We start from the raw sequence: 13,367 nt of genomic DNA, 5'->3' as shown, positions 1-13,367 counted from the left end.
AATCTTTCTGTTCTTACCCTCATTTGCACGAGGTACTGGAAGCAAACCAACGATAACTATCCTGGAGGTCCTGCTTTTCAACCTTTTACCTAATTGCAAATGTCCGAAATGCAAAGTCCAATAACTATATACTTAAGCAATATTATTCTATTAAATGTGATCTTGAGAGTACATAATATTTTCTGTGGTATTCATAACACAACAATGATAAAAGATCTTTGTTTTGATTGCACCTACCAACATACATACATTATTATATTACAGTTAATATGTACTGAGGGCAACATTTTTGTGCCATTGCGCGCCATTCCTATTTACTTTTACATTGAAGTGATTGAAATCCAAGTGAAGTTTAAATGGCATCAGAAAAATAAAGCCTCCGGAATGGATGATATTCATTACGTGGTTGGTTGGAGTCGGTATCAGCACAATTACGATATTAAACTTTGAATCTTCAGATGACCTGGTTCAAGCTAAAACTAAAGACAAATAATAACTCTTAAACATCACATCTGAATCAGATTCCATCTGATTACACTCCATCTACGTGTTCAATTAATAAAACAACGAGATTGGGAACATTTTGATTCGACCTGTCAAAGGAATTTGGGGGGGGGGGGGGGGGGGGTAGAAAGTAACCTCCGCACAGTTCGCATTAACCAACCTGATCTCCCGGTGGCTCATTCTGAATCCGACCTTTCTGTCCTGGGCCTCCTTGGCCAGAGTGAGTCCCATCGCAAATTGGAGGAGCAGCACCTCGTATTTTGCTTGGGTAGTTTACACCCCAGCGGTATGAATATTGACTTCTTCAATTTCAGGTAGTCCTTGCTTTCTCCCTCCTTCCCCTCCCCTTCCCAGCTCTTCCACAGCCCACTGTCTCTGCCTCTTCCTTTCTTCTTCCCCCCCCCTCCCCAGAGAGGGAGGACAGGAGGGAGGGTGAGAGGGAAGGAGGAGGGGGGAGGGAGAGAGAGGGAGGAGAGAGAGAGAGAGAGAGAGAGAGAGAGGAAGCAGCGAGGGAGGGAGAGATAGGCTTCAAAAATGGCTTCTACATCATCATCTGGTGCTAAAGGCAGGTAGCAGCCATTCAAACAGAAGTATACAAAGAGATGGCAATGAATGCACTGTCAAGTAAGGTGCTTAGAAGACATGTCAATTGGTAGCAAAGTTATGCATTCTAGTACTCTTATGACCGCACTTAGAAAATAACATTTTTTTTTCCAGCAAAATGGCACCATGTAAAAATACCGATTTCCTCAGCAAAATACTGATTTTCAGCTACTAGAATACTGAAATGCTCTGTGAAAACTTGGCAGCTCTCGGTATGTGTCCAGCACGGGCAGGTGGGACCAGTGTAGACAGGGTATATTGGCTGGTGTAGGTTAGTTGGGCTGAACGGCCTGTTTCTATGCTATATCACTCTTTATGCACTGACATATCCTCCACAGCCCTCTTTGGGCAGATAATTCCAGAGATTCATTGCTGGGTCTGGACAATACAGCACCAGCCATGTCCCACAGAAAGTTTGCATGTTACAGAGTCATGTTTTAAAGTGTTTACCAATATCCTAAGAGTCAGGCTATGAACCCTCGCTGCAATCCGTCTGCTGTAAATGCATCCATCCACAGTTGCTGTAACTTGCTCGCTTGCAGCGCCGGAGATCCGGGTTCGATCCCGAATACGGGTGCTGTCTGTACGGAGTTTGTGCGTTCTCCCCGTGACCGCGTGGGTTTTCTCCAAGATCTTCAGTTTCCTCCCACACTCCAAAGACGTACAGGTTAATTGGCTTGGTGAATGTGTAAATTGTCCTTGGTGTGCGTAGGATAGTGTTAATGTGCGGGGATCGCTGGTCAGTGCGGGCTCGGTGGGCCAAAGGGCCTGTTTCCATGCTGTATCTCTAAACTAAACACATGGGAAAACCACAAAACAGCACACTGTGGACTAGATATCTTTGCAAATGATTCTGAATAACTCCATGCAAAATGATGTTCTCACTGAACCAGTCAATTTGATGTTATTCACCCTGATGTAACGCTTGTTTCCCATAGTGCAGACACGCAGCCACACACGCAAAGTGGCGAGAAAGAACTGCACAGCAGGATCCAATCTATCAACACTGAGACTGTGAGTATTGGGGTGCACAACAAACTGTGCAAATGTCTCCTGTATTCATGTGCGAAATAGTGCAAATGGGAGCCTGTCCTCTCTCACATCCTCTGTATTTACCAAGGAGAAAGGCAGGAGGACGGAGGAACTTGGGGCAGTCAATGGAAGCGTCTTTGAGACCAGTCAGTGCTACAGTCGAAGAGGTGCTGAAGGTACTATCATGTATGAAGGTAGACAAATCTCCAGGGTCTGATCAGATATATCCTTGGCTTCATGGAAGCAGAGGGTGATGGTGGAAGGTTGCTTTTCGGAATGGAGGCCTGTGACTAGTGGTGTGCCTCAGGGTTCTATGCTGGGCCCGTTACTGTTAGTCATTTATATCAATGATTTGGATGAGAACATATACGGCAAGATTAGCAAGTTTGCAGATGATACAAAAGTTGCTGGTTTTGCAGATAGTGGAGATGGTTGTGAAAAATTGCAACAGGATCTCGATCGATTGGCCAGGTGGATTGAGGAATGGTTGATGGAATTTAATACAAAGAAATGTGAGGTGTTGCATTTTGGGACGTCTAACATGGGCAGGACAGTGAATGGTAGGGCTCTGAGGAGTGGTGTAGAGAAGAGGAATCTAGGAGTGCAGGTGCATGGCTCCTTGGAGGTCGAGTCACAGGTAGATCGGGTGGTCCAAAAGGCATTTGGCACATTGGCCTTCATCAGTCAGAGTATTGAGCATAGAAGTTGGATGGTCATTTTCAAGATACAAGATACAAATAATTTATTAGCCAATTATGTAAGAACATGCAAGGACTTTGATTAGCCATACAGTCATACCAAAACAGCAGCAAGACACACGACTACATAAACATCTACCACAGCGCACTGTGATGGAAGGCAATAAAAATTCTTATCTTCTTCCCTCCTTTTCTCCCGCGGACAGGGCAGTTGAACCATCCGCAATCGGGGCGGTCGATTCTCCCACGTCGGGGCGATCGAAGCTCCCGTGATCGGGGCGGTTGGAGCTCCCGAAGTCGGTCCCTAACCCAGGGACTGCAAGCTCCATGATGTTCAGTCCCCAGGCTCCTGAAGTCGATCCCTGACAAAGGGACCGCCAGCTCCGCAGCCTCCCAAAGTCGATCCCCATCAAGACGCTGCAAGCTGCACGATGTTCGACCGCAGTGTGGACGGAGATACAATACAGAAAAGTCGCATCTCCGTCGAGGAAAGAGATTTTAAAAAGTTCCCCTCCGCATAATACAAAATTAAAGATACACTAAAACATACATTTAACAACAAACTAAAAACCACAAAAGAAGGAAAGGATGAGACAGACGCTAGTGAGGCTGCCATTGTACGGTGCCACCCGGTATTGCAGTTGTATAAGACGTTGGTGAGGCCGCATTTAGAGTATTGTGTTCAGTTCTGGGCACTGTGTTATAGGAAAGATGTTGGTACAAAGCTGGAAATGGTACATAGAAGATTTACGAGGATGTTGCCTGGACTTGAGGGTCTGAGCTACAGAAAGACGTTGAGTAGGCTGGGACTCTAATCCTTCAAGCCCAGGAGGATGAGGGGTTGTCTTATAGAGGTGTATTAATCAAGGAATAGATTGGGTAGATGCACAGTCTCCTGCCAGACTAGATGAATCGAGGACCAGAGGATATAGGTTTATGGTGAAGGGGAAAAGAGTTTAAGAGAATCTGAGGGGTAACTGTCTCACACAAAGGGTGGTGGGTGTATGGAACAAGCTGCCAGAGGAAGTCGTTGAGACAGGAACTATCCCAACATTTAAGAAACAGACAGGTACATGGATAGGACTGGTTTGGAGGGCTGTGGACCAAATGCAGGCAGGTGGGACTAGTGCAGCTGGGATTTGTGGGCTAGTTAGGCCGAAGGGCTTGTTTCCATACAAGTGTGTTTGTGTGTAAGAATGCCAGCACCAGTGTGTCTATGTGTGTCAAAGAACAGTGTAACTGTCTGTATATATCAAAGGACAGTATAATTGTGTCTGCGTGTGTGCTAGAGCCCTTGTACAAGTGTGTATGTATGGGTTAGAGCCCCAGTACAAATGAATCTGTGTGTCGGAGCCCAGGCTTAGGCGTACCTGTTTAGATTGGACCCAGTGTGATGCGCCGATCTGTGTGGGTGCCCTGGCACGGGCACCAGTCTGCTTTGGAGCCCCGATACGGGCATGTCTGTGTGTGCGGGAGTCCCTGTACGGGCATGTCTTGTCTGTGTGGGCGTCCCAGTACGGACATGTCTCTCTGTGTGGGAGCCCCGGTACAAGTTCCCACGCCAGCGTCAGAGCTTTGACATCGGAACCCCAGTACAGGTGCACCCGTGGCATCAAAGGCCCAGCCTGACGAATACATTTTTTCCCTGAAGCCCAGGAGGTTGTGGAGTGGCCTCATAGATGTATGTAACGTCATGTGGAGCATAGATAAAGTGAATGTTTTCAGTCACAGACAGACAGACAGTCTTTTCTCCACTTCAGTCTAAAACTAAAGGGTCTCGTTTTAAGACGTTTTAAGACAGGTAAAATGTGAAAAGTTCATGAGGGGCGACATGTTCACACAGTTGCTGGTGGGTATATACTACAAGCTGCCAGAAGAAGCTATAGAGTCAGATTCAATTACAATCTTTAAACATTTTGTATAGGTAAATGGATAGTGAAGATATAATGGAATATTGGCCCAACAAAGCCAAATAACACTAGCTCAGGTAGACATCTTGGTCGGCATGGAAATATTGTGCCGAGAAGCCGCTTTGCATGCTGGATGACTCAACGCAATCCACAGTCAGGGAAGATATTAAAAGCAGATATGACAGTAACATTCAAAGAGGCATTCACACAGGCACACAACCAAGCATGAATGGAGGGATATAGACCATGTGGAGGCAGATGAGATGAGTTTAATTTGACATTGTGGTTAATGCAGGCATGACAGACTAAGGACGTGTTCCTGTGCTGTGTTTTTATTGACTCGTAGAGTAATACCACACCAAAACAGGCTCTTCAGCACAGCCTGCCCTCGCCGACCAAGTTGGTAGTCCCATTTCCTTTGTTTGACCCATGGGTCTCCAAACCTTTCCTATGATCCATCGTGATCTTGTACACCTCAGTCTTATAACCATATAACAATTACAGCACGGAAACAGGCTATCTCGGCCCTTGTAGTCCGTGCCGAACACTTACCTAGTCCCATCTATAATATAACCATATAATCTCTACCTGCACTCAGACCATAACCCTCCATTCCTTTCCCGTCCATATACCTATCCAATTTATTTTTAAATGATAAAATCGAACCTGCCTCCACCACTTCCACTGAGAGGTTATTCCACACAGCTACCACTCTCTGAGTAAAGAAGTTCCCCCTCATGTTACCCATAAACTTCTGTCCCTTAAAAGCCTTCTGTGCTCCAAAGAAAAAGTTCCCAGCCTCTCTATAACTGTATGGTGGTACAACAGTAGAGTTGCAGCCTTACAGTGCCAGAGACCTGGGTTTGATCCTGACTACGGAGTTTGTACATTCTCTTCATGACCACGTGGGTTTTTCTCGGGTGCTCCGTTTTCCTGCCACACACCAACGACGTACAGGTTTGTAAGTTAATTGGCTTTGGTAAAAATTGTAAATTGTCCCTAGTGTGTAGGATAGTGGTTTACGGGATCGCTGGTCAGCATGGACTCGGTGCAACGAATGGCCTTTATCCACGCTGTATCTCTAAACTAAACTAAACTAGGGTGAGGTAACAACGAGGCATGCAATCAGATAGACAGTCCTGATTCCTTTGTGATTCCTCCTGCTCTCCAGCTCTACTACCACATTTTAACCTAGACTCGCTGCCACAGCCACGTGTGTTTTCTCAATGCTGGCCTCTAGCTTCTGCCTCGGGGCTTTCAACTCTGGTTCCAGTCCTCCCAATTTGGACCCAACCCAGATTACAGGTACTGACAGTTGATCCACCGTTCCGACCAGTCTGACTGTCCTGATTAAATTCAGTTGGGCCGAAAGGTCTGTTTCCACACTGTATCACTCTTTGACTCCACGAGTGGCCAGGGTGCGACTCGTCCATGATTATGCTGCTGGCTTTTCCGAGGCAGCGCGAGGTATAATGGAGTTAATGGAAGGGAGTTGGTTTGTGTGATGGTCTGGGCTGCGTCCACAATTGCCTGCAATTTCTTGTGGTCTTGGATGGAGCTGTTCCTAAACCATGCTGTGATGCGTCCTGATCAGCACCCTCCGTGGGGAATGGTGGGGGAGGTAATTAGAAGCGACAATGCCTAGCAAGTGACAGCAAGTAGGTATTCGTCGAGGTGAACACAGTAATCAGCCCTGCTGTATCCAAATGAATATATATCTTGCTCCTCAGAATACTCTCCAGTAATTACCTACTACATATAGGTTCACTAGTCTAAAGTTCTCAGGCTTTTCCTTGAAGCCCTTAAATAAAGGCACAACATCAGCCACTCTCCAGTCATCTGGCACCTCGCCTGTGAATCAAAGACGATTCATATATCTCAGGCTCCCGCAACTTCTCTGGTTTCCGATAGCGTTGTTAGATGTATCTGATCTGGCCCAGGAGATGTGTCCAACTCCTCTTTGACCATAATAAGGATTGTCCTTAAGGCTGCATTTAGAGTATTGAGTATAGAAGTTGGAAGGTCTCTATTAACTGTCCCAAGTTCCCCAGTATTCTTGTCTTTCTCCATGGTAAAAACAGACGAGAAATATACATTAAGGACCTTATCCACCTCCTGCAGCTCCACGAGGTGATCACTTTTTCGAGAGTCGTTGAGTCATACAGATTAGAAATGAGCCCTTTGGCCAACTTGCCCACTCCAAACAACGCATCTACACTAGTTTCCCCTCCCCACACTTGGTCCATAATCCTGTAAATCGTTCCTATCCATGTACATGTTCAATTGTCTCTTAAATAGTATGATAGTACCTGCCTCAACTGCCTCCTCGGGCAGCTTGTTCCATATACTCGCCACCCTTTGTGTGTTAAAAAAAAAAGTGACTCCTCGGGTTCTTATTAAAAAAATGTCCCCTCTTACATTACACCTATGTCCTTACTTAGGGCAAAAGACTCTGCATTTAAAAACTCCAAGAATGCACATGGTCCGAGCTGCCTATTGCCAATCTCATGCCTCTTTTTGTGAACAAAGTCTCAATTTCTCTCATTATCCACGCTTCCTACCTGTTGCCTTCCTGGCTTTTCACCCTAACTACATGCATGCCCTGAACTCTTGTCATCTCGGGTTGCCACCAGACCGCTAACCAAAATAACATTCTCCCACTGCACACCCCTTCTATGAATAAGCCAGTTCTCAATCCATCATCTTCTGGAATCTTCACGAGGGACTTCATCAAATGTCTTAGTAAAATCCACAGAGACAACATCCACTGCCTCCACTTCCTCAAGAAACTTGATCAAGTTAGTGAGGCATCTAATCGCTCCAGCTTTTTAGCACTGAAATGAAGTGTGTGTGTCAGAACCCTCACAGGAATGTGCATGTGGGTGTGAGCCTCCATGCAAGCATATCTCAGTCTCAGACCCCTAGTACATGCATGTGTGTTTGTCAGAGCCTCAAGACTACTAAGTCATTGTGTGCGTCAAACCCCTAGTATAAGTGTGTGTGATAAAAGCCGAGTAATTTGTATGTGAGACCCCTAGCTCAAGTGGGTGTGTGTGATAACCTTCGCACAAGTGGCCTGTGTGTCAGAGCTCCAGTATGTGTTGGCGTTCCCCTGTGTGAATGGGTCTGTGCCTGGAGAGGGGGGTAGGGGTTGGTTTGAGTGGCTCTGTGTGTTCAGCACGCTGCTAAATATCTTTGCCCAAGTGGAAACGGGGTCAGTATGCGTGTTTGTGCAGTCATGTGTGGGTAGTTGGTTCTTGCATTTGTGTATCCATGCCCGTGTGTGGGTTGTAGGTGGGATATCTGAGTGTGTTGTACCGCGGTAGATGTAGAGTCATCAACATGCTGCAGATGTTCTACCAATCGGTGGTGGCCAGTGCCATCTTCTTTGCTGCCATGTGCTGGGGTTGGATTCATAGGAGGTGGTCTTGGAGGGGAGGATGCTCCTCAAACTGCGGAGCATCCTGGACAATACAGCTCACCCCCTCCATGACACACTGGTCAACCTGAGGAGAACCTTCAGCAACAGACTGGTTCCACCAAGATGCAGGACAGAACGTCACAGGAGATCCTTCTTCCCTGTGGCTATCAAACTGTAAAACTCCTCGTGGGGTAGACTGACTACCCTCCTCTCCCCAAATCTTTGCACATTCCCAATCCTTTCCCCTAGTCACTTTAATTTCATGTATTTTGTGTTTTATGAATGTTGGCAGATCAATTTCCCTCCTGGGATAAATACAGTTCAATCGTATACCAACCATGATCTATTGGCTCGTGTTTGGTCCATATTCCTGTAAACCTTTCCACTCCCTGTACCTGTCTGTTATATGGAACAACCTGCCAGAGAAGGTAGTTGACACCTGTTATAGTACCTGCTCCAACTACCTCCTCAGGCAGCTTGTTCCATGTTGTGAAAATGTTGCCCCTCAGTTTTCCTAATAAATCTTTCCCATTTCACCGTAAACCAATGTCCTCCCCTTCTCTGGGTAAAAAAAAACTCTGCATTCACCCTATCTATTGCCCTCATGATCTTATACACCTCTATAAGACCATCCCTAAGCCCGCTGCGCTCCAAGGAATTAAGTCCTAGCCCACCCAGCTCAGGGCCTCATGTCCTGGCAACATCCTCATAAATATTCTTTGCACTCTTTCAAGCTCAATAACATTCTTCCTATAGCAGGATGACCAAACCTAAATGCAATACTCCAAAGGTGGCCACACCAACGTCTTGTACAGCTGTAACATAACGTCTCAACTTCTATACTCAATACCCTGAAGATGAAGGCCAATGTACTGAAAGCCTTCTTTACTACCCTACGTACTGGTAACACCACTTTGTACGAGCACTCCTAGATCCCACTGCTCGACAACACTCCCCAGGGCCTGACATTCACTTTGAAGGTTCTGCCCTGGTTTGACTTTCCAAATTGCAACTCCTGGCACTTCTCCGCATGAAACACCATTAACCAATCCTCAACCGACTTGCCAAAATGATCAAGATCCTGCTGTAATTTTTGATAACCATTTACGCCCACTTTAGTGTCACCTGCAAACTTACTAATTCTGTCTTCCCCTTCTCATCTAAATTGTTGAAATAAACCACAAACAGCAATGGGCCCAACACCGATTCCTGAGGCACACTGTTAGTCACATGCCCCCAGTTTGAAAACCAGCTTTGCACCATCACACTCTGCTTCCTTCTATGAAGCCAATTCTCTATCCAGTCAGCTAGCTTTCCCTGGATCCCATGTCTAACCTTCCAGAATAGCTTCCCATGCTGAATTGCCTGCCATGTCGAACCTCATCAAATGCCTTGTGTGTGTGTGTGTGTCTGCCCTGGAGCAGGTGTGACAGTGGCTCAGAATCCAGGCCTGTGTATGCGAGTATGTCCAGGGTGAGGAAGCTAGCCTGATCTATGCCTGACCTGTGTTTCAGTGTGGACACTGCCCAGCTGTTGATCAGCTTCTTTGATCTTTTTGTTATTTCTTTCCACTTCCCCAGATGAAAACTGCAGGCTGAGTGGAAGGAATGTGCTGGGTTCCTTGTCTCGGAATTGTTTCTGCTCCAGCCCAACCCAGAGGCCGAGTGAGTACGCCTCTGCTCCCCAGGATTCGGGCACCGCATTTGCTATGGGCCCAATGTAAATAATTTCATTAAAAGTCACTTTCATATTTTGGTCCATTTATTTTACTGTATTTGGAAAGGACAAGTGCATTGCCTATCACAGAGTCTGTGCTCGTGTCAGTGCCCAAGTTTCCTGCCCGGGATACCACATGGGACACGAGCACCTTCCTGGGTTTCCTGCCATGAACACGGTGTACGCTCGAGCCTGTGCCTGGGATCCCTGCTACGTGTGAGCACTGAGCTTAAGTTTGCTATCCCAGTGCTTGTGTGCAAGCCCATGCTTCGGTATCAGGGCCCCAGACCCTGTGCATGAGCCAGCGCTGTATTTTGGACTGGACACATGTCTGCACTCATGGCAGAGGGTCCGATGTGCAGCGTACTGTGCTCAAAATCCATGCATGGGCTCTTGCAAAGAGTACAGGAGCTAGCACAAAGTGGAACACAGAGTCTAATACTGGAAGCACGGGGTAGGAAACCTGGCTAGTGTCCTTGCCCAAGGTCCCGTGTCCTGTGCTAGTGTTTCCTATCTTGGATCCCAATCACTTGTGTGAGTGTGATTCAGGGCCGGAACAGGTAATGTTAAAGAAAGCTTTAAAACGCACCACAATGATTGTGTGAGGCAATGAAATACAATGGTAGACACAGGAATATAGAGGAAATCAGCAGATCAGGCAGCATCTCTGGATCAAATACAATGATCACTGGGAACAAAGATTTGTGTGATCTTTATATACTGTACCTCCCTTTGATGTGTTGCATCCGGTGTAGGCACTCAAGCATTTTCCTCTTCTTCAGAATGGTCTTAACAGTTATAAATCATGCACATCAGACAGATACAGATCAACAAACACAGCTCAATCCAACCTCCCTGGCAGCTAAATAGATGTCCTGTTACCCTTTGACCTCATTTTATTTTTACGATTGCCATTTGTTCCACTACAATTTCCCTCTTTCGTACTCTGCAACAAAGTATAAATATTACTACCAATAGTTAATTGCGCTCCTCCCACTGGTTGTAAGGCCACGCGCATATCCTTTACAAATATTTAGTGGCTGCTCAATAATACACCTGATCACAAGATTATTTGGAGAGTGGTTAGGACCTAAATATAGGTATGTTACAAAACTTACCTTCAGCGGTTTCTGCAGTTCTGTCACTGGTCGTGTGCACAACTTTGGCGCCTTTGAGGGGGGGCGGGGTTAAAATGCGTTTTTTTCTCTTGCCTGACCTGGATATATTTTCTCGGGCTGCTAGCTAATGCTGAAGAATTGTTCCGACTGCCGTCTGTGAATTTTTTTTTTAAATCGCGGGACAATTTCAGCGCTGGAGTAAAATAAAAATCCGCATCTAATGCCGTCAACGCCGATAACCGGGCGTTTCACGTACGGGACAGCTAAAGGTAAGCCGTTTATTTTACATATAAACGTACTTCTTAGGATTTCATTAATCCAGATTTTACGTTGCGAAAAGGTGATTTAGGCCCCATACGAACCGGCTGTGTTTTTCCTGCCGATATGGGGTTTTAAATTCACCGCAACCGCAACATTCCAATTCAACAAAAAAAACACACTCGCATGATGATTTAAATGGCCATTAATGTACGGGAATTAAACACTAAATTCCTTCCATTTGGCCTATAAATTCAGGACAATGAGATTTAAAAATCCTGTTATGTTGTGAATTCTTGTGTGAATGTTCTTTGGACACTTAAGCTATTTAAATATGTTAATCTTTTCTTAAGAAATGGATAGATGTTTAGATCTAGTAATTGAATTTTGTAATTAGCTACAATTGGGTAACTAACTAATTAAATGCTTTAATTTCAGCTCATCCAAGTAAGATTGTTTCATATTTGTTTCAGAATGCTTCAATCCATAATAACTGATAATTTATTTCAGTTCTCTTAATTTTTAAGAAAGTTATGGGCTTTTGACTGTCTTCGATCACTTCGAGGAATAGGGAACAAGAAGCTAATTTCCGAGTATGAAAATGGCCATAACGTTTTTAATACTGAAGATATGAAAGTGAATTAGGTGTCAAACTAAACTTATTTTTATGCTTTATCTGATGGGATAAATTGCAGACTTGATTTTTTAAATCTCAAAATTTTGTAACATTGCTACTAAATATATGTATCCCAAAGCCTTCTTGGTGCTCGAGGCCCCGTACGTTTGTGTAAATAGATACGTTATTCGATCATCCTTACATATTCAAAGGTTTAACGGTGAGTTTATTCTCAACTCCCACCGCTGTACAATGATTTTGCAAAATGGGAGCGTCAGGTAATTTAAACTGATGAATGGTGGAAACTAATGCCCCTGTATCAACTAAGAACTGAGGTCCTTTCCCATTACAGTGGTGGTGACATGTGGTCCTGCATTATCTACTGGTATCCTCCCACTGTCCCCCTGTCATTGCTGGTGTGGTGGGGGAAAGGGCAGGTATACTGCTCTGGTGTTTCCAGGATCATCATCATCTATCCTGGGATAACCTCCTGGTTTATTACTCTGAGGATATTCCCTTGTCGGTTATCTTGACTTGATAGAGGGGGGACGATAGAGGTCTTTAAAATGATGAGAGGGATAGACAGAGTTGATGTGGATCAGCTTTTCCCTTTGAGAATAGGGAAGATTCAAACAAGAGGACATGACTTCAGAATTAAGGGACAGAAGTTTAGGGGTAACATGAGGGGGAACGTCTTTACTCAGAGAGTGGTAGCGGTGTGGAATGAGCTTCCAGTGGAAGTGGTGGAGGCAGGTTCGTTGGTATCATTTAAAAATAAATTGGATAGGCATATGGATGAGAAGGGAATGGAGGGTTATGGTATGAGTGCAGGCAGGTGGGACTAAGGGAAAAAGTTGTTCGGCACGGACTTGTAGGGCTGAGATGGCCTGTTTCCGTGCTGTAATTGTTATATGGTTATATGGCCAGGAGGTTGATAGGAAGGAACTGCAGATGATGGTCATTGGGGTGGAAGATTGCAACCTTCACGTGGTCCACCCTGTTTCGACTAATGCAATCAACTCGACGTGCACAAACGGAAGATCAAATAGACCAAGTTGTCCAACAACTTTAGGCTGTGCACGTCACATGAAAGAAGAAGATGATGGTTTAAACCGAAGGCAGACAAAAAGTTGGAGTAACTCAAGTAATTCTTGCATCCCCTCTCTCTCCGTCCCTCCCCCACCCAGGTCGTTGTACTAATTTCCAAGTCATCTTGTTGAGTCTCATTGTCAGTAACTATCAAATATTTGTAAAGGATCTGCGCAGGCCTTACAACCAGTTGGAGGAGTGAATGCAATTAACGTATTGGTAGTAACATTTATACTTTGTGAGCAGTCAGTGTTACCTTTGAAGAAGTACTGAAGACACTGTCGTGTATGAAGGAAGACAATTCTTAAGGGCCTGATCAGATATATCTGAGGATATTGCGGGAAACTAGAGAGCGAATTGCGGAGGCCCTGGTTTCAATTTATGAGTCATCCTTAAATACAG

At 45.2% G+C, this 13,367-nt stretch overlaps 1 protein-coding gene across 4 annotated transcripts in view; it reads left to right on the top strand.

The window, feature by feature from the left end:
• uimc1 (ubiquitin interaction motif containing 1) overlaps positions 1-9,918 on the top strand; it is a 36,229-nt gene extending 26,311 nt beyond the window's left edge. The window contains exons 7-9 of one of the 4 annotated variants that reach the window (XM_055642548.1): positions 2,051-2,121; positions 2,228-2,315; positions 9,749-9,918. In XM_055642548.1, the coding sequence (XP_055498523.1) occupies positions 2,051-2,121; positions 2,228-2,315; positions 9,749-9,891 (302 nt within the window). In that variant the 3' untranslated portion in view covers positions 9,892-9,918. Of the gene's footprint in view, positions 1-2,045; positions 2,122-2,227; positions 2,316-9,748 lie in introns of all 4 variants that reach the window. The other 3 variants (XM_055642549.1, XM_055642550.1, XM_055642551.1) reach the window with 3 other exon arrangements.
• The last annotated feature ends 3,449 nt before the right edge of the window (positions 9,919-13,367 follow it).

The sequence above is a fragment of the Leucoraja erinacea genome, chromosome 11 (genome assembly GCF_028641065.1).
Source record: "Leucoraja erinacea ecotype New England chromosome 11, Leri_hhj_1, whole genome shotgun sequence".
Taxonomy (NCBI): Eukaryota; Metazoa; Chordata; class Chondrichthyes; order Rajiformes; family Rajidae; genus Leucoraja; species Leucoraja erinaceus.
The sequence above is the reverse complement of the archived record's forward strand: the minus strand, read 5'-3'. Positions and strand labels throughout refer to the sequence as shown.